This window comes from Ranitomeya variabilis, chromosome 4 (assembly GCF_051348905.1).
Source record: "Ranitomeya variabilis isolate aRanVar5 chromosome 4, aRanVar5.hap1, whole genome shotgun sequence".
Taxonomy (NCBI): Eukaryota; Metazoa; Chordata; class Amphibia; order Anura; family Dendrobatidae; genus Ranitomeya; species Ranitomeya variabilis.
In genome coordinates this window covers 91727938-91748187 of record NC_135235.1, presented here as the reverse complement: position 1 = coordinate 91748187, position 20250 = coordinate 91727938, and the positions used below count along the sequence as shown (strand labels likewise).

Below are 20250 nucleotides of genomic sequence, written 5' to 3'. Positions count from 1 at the left end.
TGTTTGCTGAAAAAGCAATGATTATGTTGGCTGTTTCTCAGCGCTCGGCTACGGACATTGCATAATCATGGTTGACTGGCCAATTACGACTGATCATTTGTCACTTTGCACATTCCTGATCTGTCAGCAGGTATTTGTTAACCCATCTGTGATCAGCATGATGTAGAGAGACAGAAACCCTGATTCCTGCGATGTGTCACTTACTGGGCTGCTTAATGTATCTGAAAAAAGTAGGTTTCCCTGCTGCAGATCTATCAGTTCTCCGAATGCTGAGCTCTGTATAACCGTCCACACGACTGATTGTCAACTTTCTGTGTACACTGTGCATAGGCAGAAAGCTGCTAATCAGGGATGATTTATACAGAGCTCATGAATATGAAGGAGAACATGGCAACAAGTTTACTAGTCCACTACAGATAATCTCCTACTAATAAAAACAATTAATTTATCAAAATGACAGGAAGCAGCCCAGTGAGTGACATCACTGGAAACAGGGTGTTAGGCTCACCTGGTGAGGTAGATCCTCCAAGTCCACGGTCTGGGTGGGCGCATGGGCCATGAGTGTTGGTGTAGCACATGGGTGAGGTATGCAGGACACAAGTAGCGGAGGTACTGGAAGTCGCAGGCAGACAAGTAGCTGAGGTACTGGATGCTGCAGGCGGACAGGTAGCTGAGGTACTGGAAGTCACAGGCAAACAAATAGCTGAAGTACTGGAAGTCGCAGACAGGTAGCTGAGGTACTGGAAGCCACAGGCAGACAGGTAGCTGAGGTACTGGAAGCCACAGGCAGACAGGTAGCTGAGGTACCGGAAGTCGCAGACAGACAGGTAGCTGAGGTACTGGAAGCCTTAGGCAGACATGCAGGTGAGGTACTGGAAGCCTTAGGCAGACATGCAGGTGAGGTACTGGAAGCTGCAGGCAGACAGGTAGCTGAGGTACTGGATGCTGCGGGCAGACAGGTAGCTGAGGTACTGGAAGCTGCAGGCAGACAGGTAGCTGAGATACTGGAAGCTGCGGGCAGACAGGTAGCTGAGGTACTGGAAGCTGCGGGCAGACAGGTAGCTGAGGTACTGGAAGCTGCAGGCAGACAGGTAGCTGCGGTACTGGAAGCCGCAGTCAGACAGAATAACTGTACACAGACAAACAAAGTCTAAATATGAAGACACAAGTGTGTAAATCGGTGAGCCTTACATAGGTCCAGACAGCTGATCACATGGGGCCATCTGCAAAGCCCAAGGTGGAGCACAACAAAGTTTAGCAGACCAGAGTGAGGGAAGCAAAGCCTGGATTCATGACAGGTGCCTAACGCAGGGTCTCTGCCCCTCATCATGCTGCTCTCAGATATAGCAAAAATCTGCTGCCAGATTCCCTGTAAGTGTATGGCCAGTTTAAGATACACAAACCCAGTGTTACCCAACATTCTTGCAGATGTCTCAACAACTCTCCAAGTTAGTGCGATAGCTACTCGTCGATATACACATCTTTAATGATTTTGAGAAAGCATGGAAATCTCAGACTTGAACTTAAACAGACTCATTATATGTGATGCATATACAGTTGTGTGAAAAACTGTTTGACCCCTTCCTGATTTCCTATTCGTTTGCATGTTTGTCACACTTAAATGTTTCACATCACAAACTAAATTGAAATATTATACAAAGATAACACAAGTGATCTCAAAATCAGTTTTTAAATTAAGTTCTTCATTATTAAGAGAAAACGAAATCCAAACCTGGGGGCCCTGTGTGAAAAAATGATTGCCCTCTACACCTAACTATAACTGGATGGGCCACTCTTAGAACCAACAACTGCAATCAAGTATTTGCTATAATTGGCAATGAATCTTTTACAATGCTTTGGAGAAATTTTGACCCACTCATCTTTGCAAAATTGTTGTAATTTAGCCACATTGGAACGTTTCCAAGCATGATCCGCCTTTTCAAAGGTCATGCCACAGCATTTCAATCAGATTACAGTCAGGACTTTGACTATGCTACTCCAAAGTGTTAATTTTGTTTTTCTTAAGCCATTCAGAGATGGACTTACTGGTGTATTTTCGATCATTGTCATGCTTTTTAACCCAAGTGCACTTCAACTTGAAGTCATGAACAGATGGCTGGACATTCTCCTTTAACATTTTTTGGTAGACAGCAGAATTCATGATTTCATTTACCACAGCAAGTCTTCCAGGTCCTGAAGCAACAAAACAGACCCAGACCATCACACTACCACCACCATATTTTACTGTTGGTATGATGTTCATTTTCTGAAATGCTGTGTTACTTCTACGCCAGATGTAATAGGATATATGCCTTCCAAAAATTTCAACTTTTGTCTCGTCAGTCCACAGAGTATTCTCCCAAAAGTCTTGGGGATCATCAAGATGTTTTCTGGTAAAGTGGAGAGGAGCCTTTATGTTCTTATTGCTCAGCAGTGGTTTTGGTATTGGAACTCTGCCATACAGGTCATTTTTGACCAGTCTCTTTCGAATGGTGGAGTCATGAACACTGACGTTAATTGAGGCAAGTGATGCCTGCAGTTCTTTGGATGTTGTTGTGGGGTCTCTTGTGACCTCTTCGATTAGTCAAAGCTGCGCTCTTGGGGTAATTTTGGTCAGAAAGCCACTCCTGGGAAGGATCACCAGTGTTCCATGTTTTTGCCATTTGTGGATAATGGCTCTCACTGTGGCTCACTGGAGTCCCAAAGCAAAGCTATAGAAATGGATTCATGAACTTTTCGAGACGAATAGATCTCAATTTCTTTGTTTCTCATTTGTTCCAGAATTTCTCTGCATCCCGTATGATGTCTAGCTTTTGAGAATCTTTTGGTCTACTTCACCTTCTCAGGCAGGTCCTATTTAAGTGATTTCTTGATTGAGAACAGATGTGGCAGTAATCAGGTCTGGGTGTGGCTATGGAATTTGAAATCAGCTTCCCAAAGATGTGATAAACCACAGTTAATTTATGTTTTAAGGGGGAGCAATCAATCACTTTTTCACACAGGGACCAGCAAGTTTGGATTTCTTTTTCCCTTAATAATAAAGCCCTTCATTTAAAAACTGCATTTTGAGATTACTTGTGTTATCTTTGTGTAATATTTAAATTTGTTTGGAGATCTGAAACATTTAAGTGTGACAAACATGCAAAAGAATAGAAAATCAGGAACGGGGGCAAACACTTTTTCACGCAACTGTATAGTATAAATATAAAGATTTTGTGGGGGATATTTATGCTGTATCTAATTTTTTAGGCTAAATGCACACGTTGCGAAATTACTGCGGAAATTTCCGCGGCAATTCAGCGACTCCTGCCGCGGGTATATCGCATGCGGAATTGGCATGCGTATTCCCGCTAAACACTAGCGTTTTGCAAGCGATCTGTAGCATCGCTTGGAAAACTGATTGACAGGTTGGTCACACTTGTCAAACAGTGTTTGACAAGTGTGACCAACTTTTTACTATTGATGCTGCCTATGCAGCATCAATAGTAAAAAGATCTAATGTTAAAAATAAGAAAAAAAAAAAAAATAGTTACTCACCTTCCGACGTCACACGATCTCCACAGCGGTGCACGTTGCGGCTGGGATGCTGTGTGCAAAGAACCTGGGACGATGACGTCATCCCACAGCACACAGCTCCACAGCATCTCAGCCGCCACGTGCACCGTTGAGAGGCGGGAGGACACCGGCGGCCATCGGAAGGTAAGTATATCACTATTTTTTATTTTAATTCTTTTTTTTTTTTTTTACAATTATATGGTGCCCAGTCCGTGGAGGAGAGTCTCCTCTCCTCCACCCTGGGTACCATCCACACATGATCCCCTATCATGCCCACCGTGCGGGAAGTAAGCGGATCAATGCATTCCTATGTGTGCGGAATCCAGGCGATTCCGCAAATTAATTAACATGCTGCGTTGTTTTCCGGAATGAGTTTCCGCTCAGGAAAAAAACGCAGTATGTGCATACAAAATGCAGATTGCATTCTTTTAATAGGATGCTTAATGTGAGCGTTTTTTTTCTCGGTTTTATCGCGTTTTCATAGCGAAAAAAAGCGCGAAAAAAGTGAAAAATCTGGAACGTGTGCACACAGCCTTAAAATTATTATGCCCTGTGACAGCATCTCTGCAGACACCCTGATTCACAGCATCCCTGAACTACTCTGCTGCTTGTATACACGGAAGATCTTTATGTCAGTTACTCATAGAAAGGAACCAGTGTGTCAGTTTAGTTGTCTTACAGTTGAGTGAAACATGCAAAGTGCATTGAGCAAAAATCACAATTCAAAAACCAAACCATCTCCTGAAAGTTCATGAATAAAGTAGCATGCTAGAAAAATAACTCTCATTCAGGCTACTAATTCCTATCTTGACTGTTACCACCCACACAAGGCTCTTATCCAGTCAAATATGTAGTCACGAATTCTTCAAGCATGGGCTAACCTCGTAATTTAAACGTGAAAGCTGACGAGAATGGAGCCCAATGAATTCGCTTCTCCTAGTTGAAGTGATAGTGAATCTAAGAATGGCTGGTCCTCCATCGACCATTGGTAATGGTCCATTATCGAGAAAGTGAGCCTTTCCTATCTACGGTCAGGTCCATATTTAATGTCAGCTACATCCTGGAACATTGGAAAAGAAAATTATTGAATTAAAAAAAAAAAAAAAATATGACACCATAAAATCCATATACCGGTAACTAAAATCCATTTGGAAAGCAAGCAAGCAAAAAAAAAAAAAAAAAAAAAAAAGCTCTCTCTAAATATTGCACATAACCTCCCACAGAGCACCATAATTACACAGCAATTATTGTCACATTGTCATAATACTGAATGCATACCAGCCCACTCAAGCTTATGGTTAACCATTTTCACCCGAGATGGAGGAAACACAAGTCATTGCTGATACAAAGGAATCTACCTTAAAGCTGAAGAACAGTACCCATCTCCTATCAGCAGCTGGTGGACTAGAAATCCTACTTTTGGGTTGTTTGCGTCCCCAAAAGCTAAGAAGCCCACCTTACTTAATCATTATCTCACAGCTCATCCTCAGAGGTACGAGTTAAGTTTGTAAGTTGACATTCATCTTTTACATGGCATCTGTTAAGAAGGTGGCTGTACTGCTTCTTCAAATCCTCAAAAACACAGACCGACTCTTGAGAGTGGGGAAAAGGAAGAAGGCTCTCATTAAGCAGCATCTGAACTTGGTACTCTTCTCTAGGATTCTCTGTAAAGTCACAATGGTACAAGACAAACACCAGGTTGGAAGCATAAGGCACGATTCGGCCGCTGCGAAACCTCTGCTCCAGGTGTGTGGAGAAGTTATCGGCCATCAAAGGTTTCTCATCCTTGAACAGTCCCATTAGAGCCAACAATGGCAAGAGAGTCTCCGCATGTCCGAACTGCATAACCACAGGAGTGGAGATTTGCTGAGATCTGAAATGTACAAAACCATAAAAAAAGCTATTAATTTTCAGTCAAGCAATAATTTTGCATTCAAAATCAGGGATCCCATAAAAGAGCTTTAGGGTGACAATAGGGGCAGGTAGTAAAAGAAAGCACACCATTCTATCACAAAATGGATTTACATTGACAAAATCATCACTAGACCTAGTATAGTGAGCAAATAATGCAAATAATCGATGCAGTAGACTGGAATCAGCCTTTCCCTCAATGAACTTTCAGTCTCCTTTACATAAAAAGTCAAAGTTAGTTTCCAGAATTTCCCTAGCTGATAAAATTATGCATGAACTTGTCATTTTCTAACCCATCTACAAATGTAATTAGTTTAATGACCCCTAAAGTGAGATTTCCACAAAGAATTAACATAAATAATCAGGTTACTGGCATGATGTTCTTTCTCCTACAGACCTGTACCCATCAACAAATATTAAAACAGAACCATCGTAATACGCTGCCTCTTCTCACCCTCACATACAGCTCTGGCCAAAATTAAGAGACCACCACATAAAAACCCTGTCACGGGCAGCCCAATCTCCAGACCTGAACCCCACTGAAAACCTCTGGAATGTAATCAAGAGGATGATGGATAGTCACAAGCCATCTAACAAAGAAGAACTGCTTAAATTTTTGCGCCAGAAGCAGTGTGAAAGAATGGTGGAAAGCATGCCAAGACACATGAAAGCTGTGATTAAAAATCATGGTTATTCCACAAAATATTGATTTCTGAACTCTTCCAAAGTTAAAACATTAGTATTGTTGTTTCTAAATTATTATGAACTTGTTTTCTTTGCATTATTTGACGTCTGTTTTTTTTTTGTTGTTTTTTTTTGACCATTTCTCCTTTTCAGAAAAAAAAATTACAAAATTTATTGCTTGGAAATTTGGAGACATCTCAGACGTTTATAGAATAAAAGAAGAATTTACATTTTACTCAAAACTATACCTATAAAGAGAAAAATCAGACAAACTGAACATTTTGCAGTGGTCTCTTAATTTTTGCCAGAGCTGTATGTTTCTCTAACTGTGAGGAGGCTCGTGCCTTAGCTCATACTTGGCTTCATACTTAGCTCGTACCCCTTCCCCAATCCCATACACAGATGGAAGTCGGATGAACACACCAATAACGGCAGTTTTAGCACACAGTCCAATGTGTATGGGACCCCAAGACGATGGTCATAGAAGTTATAAATTTGACATGGCCCTTTTCAGACCGCCGATCCTTTTGTTCTCTTCAAAATAAGCCGCCACTAGACACGTCTAGCAGCAGCTCTCTCATGGAGATGGAGAATACAGGAGCACTTGGCCAAGCACAGCTGTGCGCGGGAGAAATCGAAATAGCCGCCGGCCAAACGAATGACTGAACCATTGTTCAGTGAACGGCCATCTAATGTGTATGGTGGACTATAGTCTCACTGGTAAAGGATTAAGCACATAATCATCTAAAACAACTATCCAACTGTCCTCATGGTCAGCCTGACATAGTAGGACTCAAAATACACACAATCGTCTCCTACAGACATTTCGCTGTCCGATGAACATCGCAGAAAATATGCCCATTCAAAGAGCTCTAACAAAAAGCCACAAAGTCAACAGTTTAAAAGGATAAGTAACATCAGAGGACAAACTTCCCAAATATGACGTTTTTTGGTCAGTATGGAATCTTAGGCAATAAAACCAAATACTAGATCCAAATACACTATAGCCTATACTAAAATTTATTCTTCAAGATTAAGATGTACATCTTGTTTTTACGTGTTAAATGTTTTGGCTCTTTTATGCCTTTTTCCCCTTTTAATGCGTTTTTGAGGGGCGTGTCTAAATGACAAGAAGAGTTGCCTCATGACTTTGTAGCACCGACTTATTTCAGAGTATAATAAACCCTATAAAGAGACCATGAAAGTGACCAATCATCCTCCATATAATAATGGAGAGACAGAAAAAAAAAAAAAAATTAAATCCACATAATTGAAAAAGGTAGAACTACGAGGATCTCTAAGAATACTTGCCAAGCTAAACCTAAAACATTAGCTCAGACGTCAAGATTAACTATATATAAATGCTCCAGTCCTGGCAGGCTTGCTCTTGAGTAATACCTGCAAAATTACCAATCAGAATTAGAATAAAGCATAATACTGTGAAGAAAGTAAAAGCAAGAAAGAAAGAAATGAATCCAGATGTCCATTATGCCCGATGCACGTTTCGCACAATGCGCTTTATCATAAGCACTATTTTAGAATAAGGTTAAATGCTGAGTATACTCCCCCCCCCCCTCATTACAAACAACAACTTTAAAGCTCATCATGTATGATTACGAGCTTAAACTTGATAAGAAGCATATATTGACAATGAGGTGTGTTACTGCCTAGGCATCCATGTTGTCCTTAATACCTTCTGTCTTTTCCACCCTGGGGGGAGGAATGGCAATACAGAGGGGTATTGACACCCACCACCCTTAATAAATAAGTTCCACTGCCTTTTTTTCGTGCATCCACATAAAGAAAAATAATACCCGTAATACAAATAATAAGGAGCTTACACTCTTTCACAAAGGATGTGCATTATTCTCACAGAAGATCACTTTACATATCTTGCCATCACGGCACAGGTAACGTGCATGTTACGCTTACCTCATACTGGAATGGATTTATAGACCAACTCTGAATGTGGATTGCAATACTTAGATTTGTATGGATTTGTGTTTTCAGACAATCTTTTGACAAACAATGCATAAGACAACTGAAATGCATCAAATAACCGGCTCAGATTTGTAGTTTTGGAATATTTATTTATTCTGGCTGCTTATATAGCACCAGCGTATTACATAGTCCCGGTGCTCAGTAGGGGATATATTGTAATTACTCTGCCTAAAATACACACAACAAACAATCATAAAAACGCTGTATATGTTGCTCGGAATTTGCTTATCAGTATTTACAAGTTAATTCTCCATGGGACTACCAAAGATAGCCAAGTACGGTACTCAGATTTTTTTCGTCGGTCCCATAGAGAATGAATGGAGTGGTGATGTGCATGCCTGGCCACAGCTCTGCAGAGCTTGAGTCTTGGGATAGATGGGGGTCCCAGCAGTTGGAACATGACAAATTAGCAAGTGATGATTGTACGTGCTGGGATAATGTCTTAGAGCATGCTTGGGTGTTATGTGAGCATCTGAGTGTGCTCATATATTATGTTCCAGTCCAGTTCCAATAGCAGAGCACACAAGAGTGTGATAACTATTACCTAGTGCTGGGCAAGGACAGACCCCAACGCGCGTTTCGCGTCTTCTCCTTCAGGGGGGTGTGATAAAATGTTATTCGAGCACGTTCGCTCATCACTGGTGATCGCTTCTAAACAAAGGGAAAACCTTTAGCTACAAATCCTGAGGGACCAGTATAGCTATAATTGTGGATACATCCATAATGGTAACAACACTTGTACTGCACAGAGACTACAATAAGCAGGGCTATATAATATAAGGGGCAAAGGGGCACAACTACCCAATAATTTTGACCCTTTATAGTCCACACCAATAGAAATAGGCATCAGAATCCGCATTTATAAGCCCAGGCTGGTATTACAGTACATCATCTATTGCACTGAATGGAGTTATGTGGCCACTCGAACTCAAAACTTGTTTCGCCACTGCACTGATTTACACAGTATACTGATAAATTAGGACACCTGAATATAACCACAGTAAAAAATAAGTCTAAATTCCAAATTATACATGCGAATAACTGAGAAACGAGTGTTCCTAAGAACTCGTTCCCGATCATCGGCCCGTTTACAAGCTTGGTCTACATCTGATCTTGTATGTTGATATGAATATTAACGTCGTTGGCAGAACAATGCCCCATATAAACATTGGAAGGGGTGCTGTATCGGGTTAATGAGGTTTCTGTCCTCAGCAGTTTGTGTTGCCCGCTGTGAAAGGGTCAATAAACGAATGCCGATCCACTTTTTAATAGGTCTTAACTATTGAAACAACAAAGTACGTCCTTGTGTAAAGCATGCAAGACTGAAGGAGATTATGCCTGCCTAATAGATTGGATTACAAGTAGAGGATATAATGTAAGTGTTCAAAGTAATCAGTCTATAGCTTACCGATATGTGATATATGGCTGCATTTACTTCTATCTAGTCTCCTCCCAACTCTCACATCAAGAACAGTTAAAACTAAATGATATGAAATATAATGGACAGATATGGATTATGTAATTGATCAAATATATAATTGCTTGCAATAAAGCTTATAATCAGTTAGAATGAGTGACATGAACCTGCTGACTTCCCTTCAGCAATGCTCTCTCATCATCGTACCATTCACACCACATTTTATTACCAGATTATCACACACAATACATTTCTAGGTTTCATTCTTTCTTACAAATGTAATCCACTACTTGTCAGTCACCACTGCTCTTCTAATCCCCTCGAGAATAGAAAGGGATGATATCCTGTCTAAAGATGGGAGAATTGATGAGCAGAACTCAGGTCCATCGGCCAGGTTAGTACTCCGTAACTGCTGGGTGGGAGAACTGCAAAACCTCCTTACCTCCTGGCATTCTCAGACTCACCTTCAGCTAGGACTGGCATGACGCCATTATTGTGGCGTAATGCCCACACAACACCGCACAAGTAAAACAGTAGCTGGAAATGCTGAGAGGCAAGGAGATGCGCAGGCCTCGGTCCAGCAGTGACAGATTACTCCTATGGCTAATGGACCAGATTCTCCAATCTCTAATTCTGGACGTTCAGTCACCCAATCACAGAGGCCATCAATTTGCTGTATGGATAGGAGTCATCTTAATGGAAGTATTGAGGTCACCGTCCGTCAGTCACCTGGAGTGGTGGTCTTTTGTAGTGGTAAGTAAAGCTACTTTATTTTATAATGGTCCCTGATCATTGTAAAGAGTGGGTAGGAACTGAAGACTTCAATAATAGTGGACTACTTCTAATCTTAATGGGAACCTGTCAGGTGAGAGACCGCTATTAACCTGCAGATATGGGGTTAATCTGCATCTTAATAGCGTTCTGGACCTGCCCAGCGACCACACTTAGAGCCCCTTCCAGGAGGAAATGAATTTTATTCCTCCCGGCAGCATTCAGCCTCCAGTCACAGGGATGGCGTTGGCACGGGTTCAGTCACCACTCAGTGTATAGGGAGCGGCAGCTGTAACCGCAACATCGACACTGACTGACTGCCAGCCCTAATGCTGAGCTGCTGTCAGTCAGTGCCAGTAGTGTGGTCACAGCTGCCGCTCTCTATACACAGAGCAGTGAATTAAACCGTGCCGGCGCCATCCCTATGACTGAAAGAGCGAGGCTGCCAGGGGGAAAAAACTAAATTTCCTCCCAGGAGCCTGGTTCTAAGTGCTGGTGGCGGGCAGATTCAGAGCACTATTAACCTGCAGATCAACCCCATATCTGCAGGTTAATAGTGTTCTTTCCATGAGACAGGTTCCGTTCAATGGCTGTCTGAGGTATATTCTGCCATGCTAAATGCACTTGGGCAAATTATCAAGATTCGCTGCTGGCAGCTCCCTGTGCAATTACACACCAATGATGTTCCAGGTGTGCTGGATGGGACACGAGTCCGGAGACGCTGGTGGCCATGGAAGCAGGTTTAGGCCACGCGGGCTGCTCACAGTAGCACGGACAATATGTGGCCTAGAATTATCATGCTTAAAAATGGCTCCATGATCAAATCAACATGACACTGAACTGTTAGTGCACCTGGAATGAAGATAACTGGGATCACCATCTTTGGAGTAAGAAGGTTGGCACACATAGAATTGTACTCCTCAATATATGATGTTCTCTCAGAGCGCCCTCAGCCAGCTTTATTCTCTTGCATATCAGAGTTACAGTAATTTTCACATTACATAGTTTAAAAATAAATCCTAACCCATCTGACCACTAACTAAAGACAAAGTGTCCTTTATGATTATGCCAGGCACCTCAAAATACAACATTGCTCATACCATTTAGCATGATGGCTTTTGCAGGCCTGCGATGGCCGTCTTCACGATACTAGGAGCCTTACATGAAAAGCTCACACACTATTTTAGGATCTCTCCCATCTAGAGAGCCAGTACCGTCTATATGGAGTGGCAGCTCACACATTTTATTTATTTATTTTACTCACTTATATAACGCTTTACAAACATTATTGGCACTGTCCCTATTGGGGCTCACGATCTAGAATCCCTATCAGTATGTCTTTGGAATGTGAGAGGAAACCGGAGAACCCGGAGGAAACCCACGCAAACACAGGGAGAACATACAACCTCCTTGTAGATGTTGTCCCTGGTGGGGTTTGAACCCAGGAGCTCTTTCCACTTCAGTAATGAGCCCTAATTCTGGGTTTAACAACTGACTAACGGCAGAGCAGCGTCTCTTTCTTTGCAGCACAGACTTTTTAGTCCAAGAGCTAATATACCATTGGCGCCACGGCCTAAGAGGTAAGGGGGCCGACTATTACCTCCAAAGTAGATGGAACTGTGCATTATGATGTCATGTTGTCATTAAAGTGTACGTATAAAGTATTTAAGAAATGCAGTATACATCTTTTACTGGATGCCTCTGTAAGAAATACCTGAGTAAAGAACATGCTGTTGGCATATGCTGTGTCAATGAAGCCCCGAAGATATGTTCAATGCGTGTGAAGGGAGCTTTCCTAGGTATCCGCCAAAACTAGAGTTCAGCTATTACTTTCTTTCACTTCTGCATTTTCAGAGCCTTGATGCAAGTTTCATAAATTATTGCAATGTATCGTACAACATATAATAATGCTTCGCTGAGTAACTTAGGTTAAAAAGCTGCGTATTAGATGATGAGATTTAAATGAGCCATAAAAACCTGTCATTAGTAATTCCTTCTTTTCTATGAGACCCAGTGACCCTTTTCAGAATTATAAAAGATTATGCAGTTCTCACTCAGTTAATACTTATAATAACCATTATCCGTTTTGCCATTTTTACAGCCACGTCATTCTACCAATCAATAATAGGGAGATAAAAGAAAAATATCAATAAATATTAGAAACCAATACTCTTTTCTAGGAACTACGCACCTTGTCTTATTACGTGGGTAAGGAGGTACTTGGCATATTTGCCAGGGGATAAGGGTAGAGCGTTAAACTACATTTACATCAAATTGAAATTTTCTTTTGACATAAATATATGAAAAAAACAAAACAAACACACCTTAAGGCAAGGTTCACACACTGTGCTCTACACAAAGCTCTACGTCACGATTTATGACAAAATCACTGAAAAACTGGATTCCAATGGAAGCCCTGACAGAGGTCTGGTATTTAGCCTTACCTTGAGGCACTTCCAAGCCCTTTAGGTTTGGGTCTCTGATTGCCCAATAGGATGTACAAAAATGATTCCTACTCCTTTCATATTGTACACAATGTACGCTACCAAAGGGGACATCCACAGTCCACCCCAACTCTGGGACAGCCTTGATTTACCATAATGGAAGTGTTGCCTTCAGTCAAGTCTTGTTAGGCTCGGTTCACACACGTACAGAACTCTCCGCGGAGCATTATTAGGTCGACGTTTCTGTTGAACTCATCAATAAGAAAGTATTCCGACGAAAACAGCCTAACAGAGACAAACGGTGCAATTCACTTCGATAAAGCTGACCTAGACACTTTAGACACCGTCTGGCCTCCGACAGCTTTTTGTACAGCCTCTCGGAGACCAAAATCTACAGGGCTTGGGAGTGCCTAAAAGCTAAGGCCAAATATCAGGCCTAGGCACAGCGACATCGGAGAAATTGCACAGTATTTTTGGGAATAGTAAACTCAAAAGTTGCTTTTTTAAAATGGGACTTTATTATGAATATTTATACTTGTGGACAATTCCTTTATGCAGATCTAGATATAGGTTAAGATGCCGATTTCACACTACCCAATCTACTAGAGTGTTCGGAGTATAACCAGGGTGTGCGAGCCAGGCCTTAAATGTAAATGCCTCATCAAATATATTCTCAAAGTGTCCCTTGAAAGAATTTATGGCAATGCTCCTTCTCTCCTTTCCCAGCATTCAAAGAAGTTTCACCTTCCAAAGTCACAACAGATCCATCCATACTAGTGATGAGTGAATGTGCTTGGGTGTTATCCAGTATCTGGGAGTGCTCATTTATTATGTTCCAGTCCCCGTGGCTGCATAATTTGAGGCTATTAGACAGCCTCAGCACATGTGGGGATTCCTCAACAGCCGCAAATCATGCAGCTGCAGGAACTCGAACATAATATAAGAGCATGTCCAGATGCTCGGATAACACCCGAGCATGCTGGGATAACACGTTATGTGAGCATGTTCGCTCATCACTAATCCACAATTTTTTTTAACCAAACCTTATTCCCCTACTTTTACCAGTAGTCACAGCAGAGCTTCTTCCATTCTCACTAGGCACCATCTCACCATGTGTCAACTGTCCTCTAGCAGTCACAGTACAGCGTCTCCTCTACAACAAGAAATATTGTCTCTTTCCATTCCACCCGCATTCATAGGAATCCCCCAAAGACAGAAGACTCAACAGTGCCCCCTGTGCCCATTTCCACAAGTACAGTCTTTCCTCCACTCCCTATGGAAGCAGTAATCCCATCCATTCCCCCTCTGGTAACAGCGGTATATTAGTCAGTGAGAAAGCTGTGTATTTACAGGGAGTAAAGTTGGCCGCCATGGTTCATTCTCTAATCATTAAAGGGACTTACAAGACACTGATAAAAATACAGACTTTTATCTTTCTAACTATTTAGTGGTCATCTAAGGCCTCTTTCACACTTCAGTCTTTTGGCGTCAGTTTGAAACCGCCATTTTCGTCAAATAGCGGATCCGCCATTTTTTTTTGCGGATCCGCTATTTTCCCATAGACATGCATTAGCGACGGATTGTGGCGGATGGTCGTCTGTTCCATCCGCCATGCGACTGATCGGTCGAGATTTGGCGGACGTCATCTAAACATTGACGGACATTGTAACGTTTTTTGTCTGCGCCGAAATGGCGGTTCGCGACGGATCCGTCGCGTCCGCCATTCCATAGAATGGCCGCCTATGGGCGACGGATCCGTCGCGACCGTCATTTCGGCGGATCCGTCGCCCCAATCCGCTTTTTCAATTGCGCATGCTCCAAAAAGTGGATACTTTTCCCAAACAACCCCCAAGTAACGGATCCGTCAAAAAAACGGATCCGTTAGAACCGTTTTCTCAACAATTGTGACGGATCCGTCACTATGTCGGAGCTGACTGACGCCAAACAACTGAAGTGTGAAAGAAGCTTAACCGGGGACACAGGAATAAATACAGGCATGCCTTGAAGTATTCAGTTTAAGGCTGAAATTGATTACTTATGCTACTTTCACACATCAGTTCTTTGCCGTCAGGCAGGATCCGGCGAATTTTTGAAAAAACGGATCCGTTGGAAATTGTGAAAAACTGATGTAACGGATCAGTTTTTTTTTTTTTTTTTTTTTTTTTTAACTCCGGGGTTAGAGTTTGGAACGAGAGAGAGAGAGAAAGAAAGAGAGAGAGAGAGAGAGAAAGAGAGAGAAAGAGAGAGAGAGAAAGAAAGAGAAAGTGAGAGAGAGAAAAAGAGAGAGAGAGAAAGAAAGAGAAAGTGAGAGAGAGAAAGAGAGAGTAAGAGAGAGAGAAAGAGAGAAAAGAGAGAAAGAGAAAGAGAAAGAGAAAGAGAGAGAGAGAGAGAGAGAGAGAGAGAGAGAGAGAGAGAGAAAGAGGGAGAAAGAGGGAGAGGGAGAAAGAGAGAGACCCCAGAGTGGAAAAATACTAGGCTTCCATTAAAAATACTACGCTTCCATTATAGGAAAAGCCGGACAGCGCCGGGTCAGGCGCTGTCCAATTTTTCGCCGGACACAAAAAACGTTCATCTGTCCGTTTTGTCCGGCCGCCAGATCCAAAAACGGACAAAACGGAAGGCCATCCGGCCCAATCCGGCGCTAATACAAGTCTATGGGAAAAAACGGTTCCGGCTGTGTCATTCGCCGGATGTTTTTTTGAAAATTCGCCGGATTGTGCCTGACTGTAAAAAACGGATGTGTGAAAGTAGCCTACATGTTTGACATTTCTAACGTGATAGCAACATTTCCAATACTTGCACAAACTACATTAAGGTAGACCACAGAAGCAAGTGTCAGATTCCATATATGCAGAGACATTTTTACGTCTACGCCCTACATTTTCATGCACATTGCACCAGCTGGTGTATGAGAGCCAGTTACGGTACTGGTGTCCCGTGTATCGCACACATTACAGCCGCGTGGCCTTTGTTCTGCTTATTACCAGGCTCTGGAACAGTGATTCTTGCAGCGGCATTACAAGCTCGGCACACAAGCCGGGACTTGACTTTAAACAAGGCAATAAACAGTTTGTTGTGAAGTGCTGGAGTTAATCTCTATAAAAGAGGCTTTCATCGCTCTTCTCGCTTTCTATAGATTTGTTTCAAAGTTCACTGGCTCCAGCTAAATGCTCCGACATTGTGACTCAGCTGTTTGCACGGATAATACACAGCGGCCTGTGGCTAAGGCTGTGTGCACACGTAGCAGATTTTTTGCATTTTTTTTGCGGTTTTTCGCTATAAAAACGCTATAAAACCGCGAAAAAAACGCTAACATTAAGCATCCTATGTAACAGAATGCAACCCGCATTTTTTGTGCACATGCTGCATTTTTTTCCTGAGCGGAATCGCAATCCAGAAAAAAACGCAGCATGTTCATTAAAATTGTGGAATCGCGGCGATTCTGCACACATAGGAGTGCATTGATCTGCTTACTTCCCGCACGGGGCTGTGCACACCATGCGGGAAGTAAGCAGATCAAGTGCGGTTGGTACCCAGGGTGGAGGAGAGGAGACTCTCCTCCACGGACTGGGCACCATATAAGTGGTAAAAAAAAAAAAAAGAATTAAAATAAAAAAATAGCGATATACTCACCTTCTGGCGGCCCGACCTTCTCAGCGGCTTCCAAGGTGTGTGTGAAGGACCTGCGATGACGTCACGGTCACATGACCCGCGGTCACGTGACCGCTACGTCAATGGAAGGTCCTGAACACACAGCATTAGGAACGGACGCCGCTGAGGTGAGTATAACCTTTTTTTTTTTATTATTTTTAACATTCTACCTTTTACTATAAAAAGGTTGGTCACACTTGTCAAACACTATGTTTGACAAGTGTGACCAACCTGTCAAACAGTTTTCCAAGCGATGCTACAGATCGCTTGGGAAACGCTAGCATTCTGCAAGCTAATTATGCTTGCAAAACAATAGTTTTCTGCGGGTATATGCATGCAAATTCTGCATGCGATATACCCACGGCAGGAGGCGCAGAATTGCCACGGAAATTTCCGCGGCAATTCTGCTACGTGTGCACATAGCCTCACACTTCAACATATAGACATGGACATTACTGTACAGGAAAGCGAGTGCACAAGAGGATTCAGAGCCATCTGACTCCTCACTGCAGAAGGAAGAGTACTGGGTCATCCCAGGACTGAGCCAGTGTCAACCAGTGTCACACAGCCTACTGGAGAAGATGTGGACCCAGAGGGTCGTCATGAATTTACTCCTGGGTTTATCCCAAAGCCAAAGTCTAAGGGATTCCCCAGTATGAACACTTTTACCCTATACAGGAATCTGTACTACCAACAGTTGGCGTAATCAGAGCACAAGATACCAGGAGACAGTGCCAAGCAGAACACAACAGTTGGAGCAGAGGTGAAGGCAGGCAAAGTATTAGGGTCCCTTTCCACTTGCGAGAGAAAAAATGGTCCGTAATCTGGACCAAAAAAACGGATGTAACGTATGCGATTGTCATGCGAGTGTCATGCGAGTGCAATGCGATTTTTAATCGCATCATCCATTTTTTGTAATCGCATCATCCGTATGACATCCGTATTACTGTCCGATTTTTACGCACCGGTGTCCTTTGAAAAGCCGGCAAATCAGTGCTGTGTACAGTAAAATCACACTGACAGGTTAGAATAGAGTAGATATATATACATAGAATAGGTATATATACATATATATATGTCAGTGAGACACCTATATATCTATATTTATATTTAATGCAGCGCTAGATAGCATAAAAGCCGCTAATTCAATTGCCGGCTTTTGCTCTCTCCTTCACAAACCCGACAGGATATGAGACATGGTTTACATACAGTAAACCATCTCATATCCCTTCTTTTTTTACATATTCCTCTTCACTAATGTAACAAGTGTCTGTGTGTCAAATTTGGGGCCTCTAGCTATTAAATTAAAGGGTTAAATCACGGAAAAAATTGGCGTGGGCTCCCGCGCAATTTTCTCCGCCAGAGTGGTAAAGCCAGTGACTGAGGGCAGATATTAATAGCCTAGAGAGGGTCCATGGTTATTGGCCCCCCCTGGCTACAAACATCTGCCCCCAGCCACCCCAGAAAAGGCACATCTGGAAGATGCGCCTATTCTGGCACTTGGCCACTCTCTTCCCACTCCCGTGTAGCGGTGGGATATGGGGTAATGAAGGGTTAATGTCACCTTGCTATTGTAAGGTGACATTAAGCCAGATTAATAATGGAGAGGCGTCAATTATGACACCTATCCGTTATTAATCCAATAGTACGAAATGGTTAAAAAAAAAAAAAAAAAACACACACACAATATTGCAAAGTATTTTACTGAAATAAACACACAGGTTGTTGTAATATTTTATTGCTCTCTCAATCCACCTGAAGACCCTCGTTCTGTAACAAATTCAAAATAATAAACCAACAATATACATACCTTCCGTAGATCGGTAACGTCCCACGATGTAAATCCATCTGAAGGGGTTAAAATATTTTACAGGCAGGAGCTCTGCTATAATGCAGCTGTGCTTGTGCCTGTAAACCCCGGGGAATAAAGGTAATGTAGGTCAATGACCTGTAGTTACCTTGAGTTGCGGTGATGGGCCCTCTGCTGGATGTCCTCATGAACTGGAGCCTTGGAAAAGTTCCCACGCTCGAGTTCATATGAGGACATCCAGCAGAGGGCTCATCACCGCAACTCAAGGTAAGTACAGGACAATCCCCTGCTTTCCATTCAGTACCCGGGGTTTTACAGGCACGAGCGAGTGCATTAGCACAGCTCCTGGCTGTAAAATGATTTAACCCCTTCAGATGGATTTACATCGTGGGACATAACGACGGAAGGTATGGAATATTGTTGTTTGTTTTGTTAACTTTGTTTCAGGATGATGGTCTTCAGGTGGATTAAGAGTCTAATAAAATATTACAACATCCTGTGTGTTTATTTCATTAAAATACTTTTAAATAATGTGTGTGTGTTTTATTAACCATTTCATACTATTTGATTAATAATGGATAGGTGTCATAATTGACGCCTCTCCATTATTAATCTGGCTTAATGTCACCTTACAATAGCAAGGTGACATTAACCCTTCATTACCCCATATCCCACCGCTACACGGGAGTGGGAAGAAAGTGGCCAAGTGCCAGAATAGGCGCATCTTCCAGATGTGCCTTTTCTGCGGTGGCTGGGGGCAGATGTTTGTAGCCAGGGGGGGCCAATAACCATGGACCCTTTCTAGGCTACTAATATCTGCCCTCAGTCACTGGCTTTACCACTCTGGCGGAGAAAATTGTGCGGGAGCCCACGCCAATTTTTTCCACGATTTAACCCTTTAATTTAATAGCTAGAGCCCCAAATTTGACACACAGACACTTCTTACATTAGTGAAGAGGAATATGTAATAAAAGAAGGGATATGAGATGGTTTACTGTATGTAAACCATGTCTCATATCCTGTCGGGTTTGTGAAAGAGAAAGAAAAAGCCGGCAATTGAATTAGGGGCTTTTATGCTATCTAGCGCTGCATTAAATATACAGTGGTGTTCAAAAGTCCTGCATAGGATAAATTGATTTTCCAAGTTTTAAACGTTTTCTGTCTAATATCTTCGATGCTAATACAACATATTATATATGGTTTTGTTCAGAATACAATTTTGCATTCTCTCCCTGTAATATTTTTAGCTTTTGAAGCAGTTATGCCTGAATTTATTGCAACAATATGGGAATTGAAAGCACAACTAAATATTGTACAGCTTCAGATCCAAAATTAGCCAATCACAGATGAGGTTCTTGTGACCAATCATAACCTGGATATGGCAGCCAATCACATTGCATTACATTGCATCACATCTGCTGCTTTGTTTGTTTGTTTTATCTATTGGTCTATCTAGTGAATCATACTGTAGAGTTTTATGATGGGAGCCTTCAGATTTTTGTCAACGGAGGATCGTGTGCGAGTTGTGGTGCTACATGAAGAGGGTTATACTGGCCCCCAGATTGCAAGGAAGGTCGGCTGTAATCAGAGTACAGTCGTAAGAATTTTGCAGAAACATAAGCAGCTTGGAATTACCCAGGACAGGCCCAGATCTGGTCGGCCCAGAAAGTCAACTAAAAGGGAGGATAGAGTACAGATAAGAACATCCCTTGCCAATTGAAAGCTCACCTCTCCTCAGCTTCTGCGAGAATGGCAAGAAAAGTGCAATATTGAGGTGGCAACATCAACTGTTAGGAAGAGATGTTTGGAAGCAGGATTGAGAGGGTGCAAAGCCCGAAAGAAGCCATTGATGACAGCCATACAAAGACAAAGGCGAAAACTGTGGGCATTGAAATATTTAAAATGGAGGAAGGAGGAGTGGGAAAAAGTGCTATTTAGTGATGAAAGCACTTTTTGCATTTTAGGAAATGAGGGCAAGTGTTATGTGAGAAGGTTCCCACATGAAG

The 20250-nt window shown here is 42.3% G+C and overlaps 1 protein-coding gene across 1 annotated transcript in view; it reads right to left on the bottom strand.

Annotated features, from left to right (window-relative positions):
- Positions 1-3745: 3745 nt before the first annotated feature.
- Positions 3746-20250, bottom strand: part of MINPP1 (multiple inositol-polyphosphate phosphatase 1) — a 63385-nt gene continuing 46880 nt past the window's right edge. Inside the window, exon 6 of the mRNA XM_077258899.1 lies at positions 3746-5428. Within this exon, the coding sequence (XP_077115014.1) occupies positions 5029-5428 (400 nt within the window). The 3' untranslated portion in view covers positions 3746-5028. The remainder of the gene's footprint in view (positions 5429-20250) is intronic.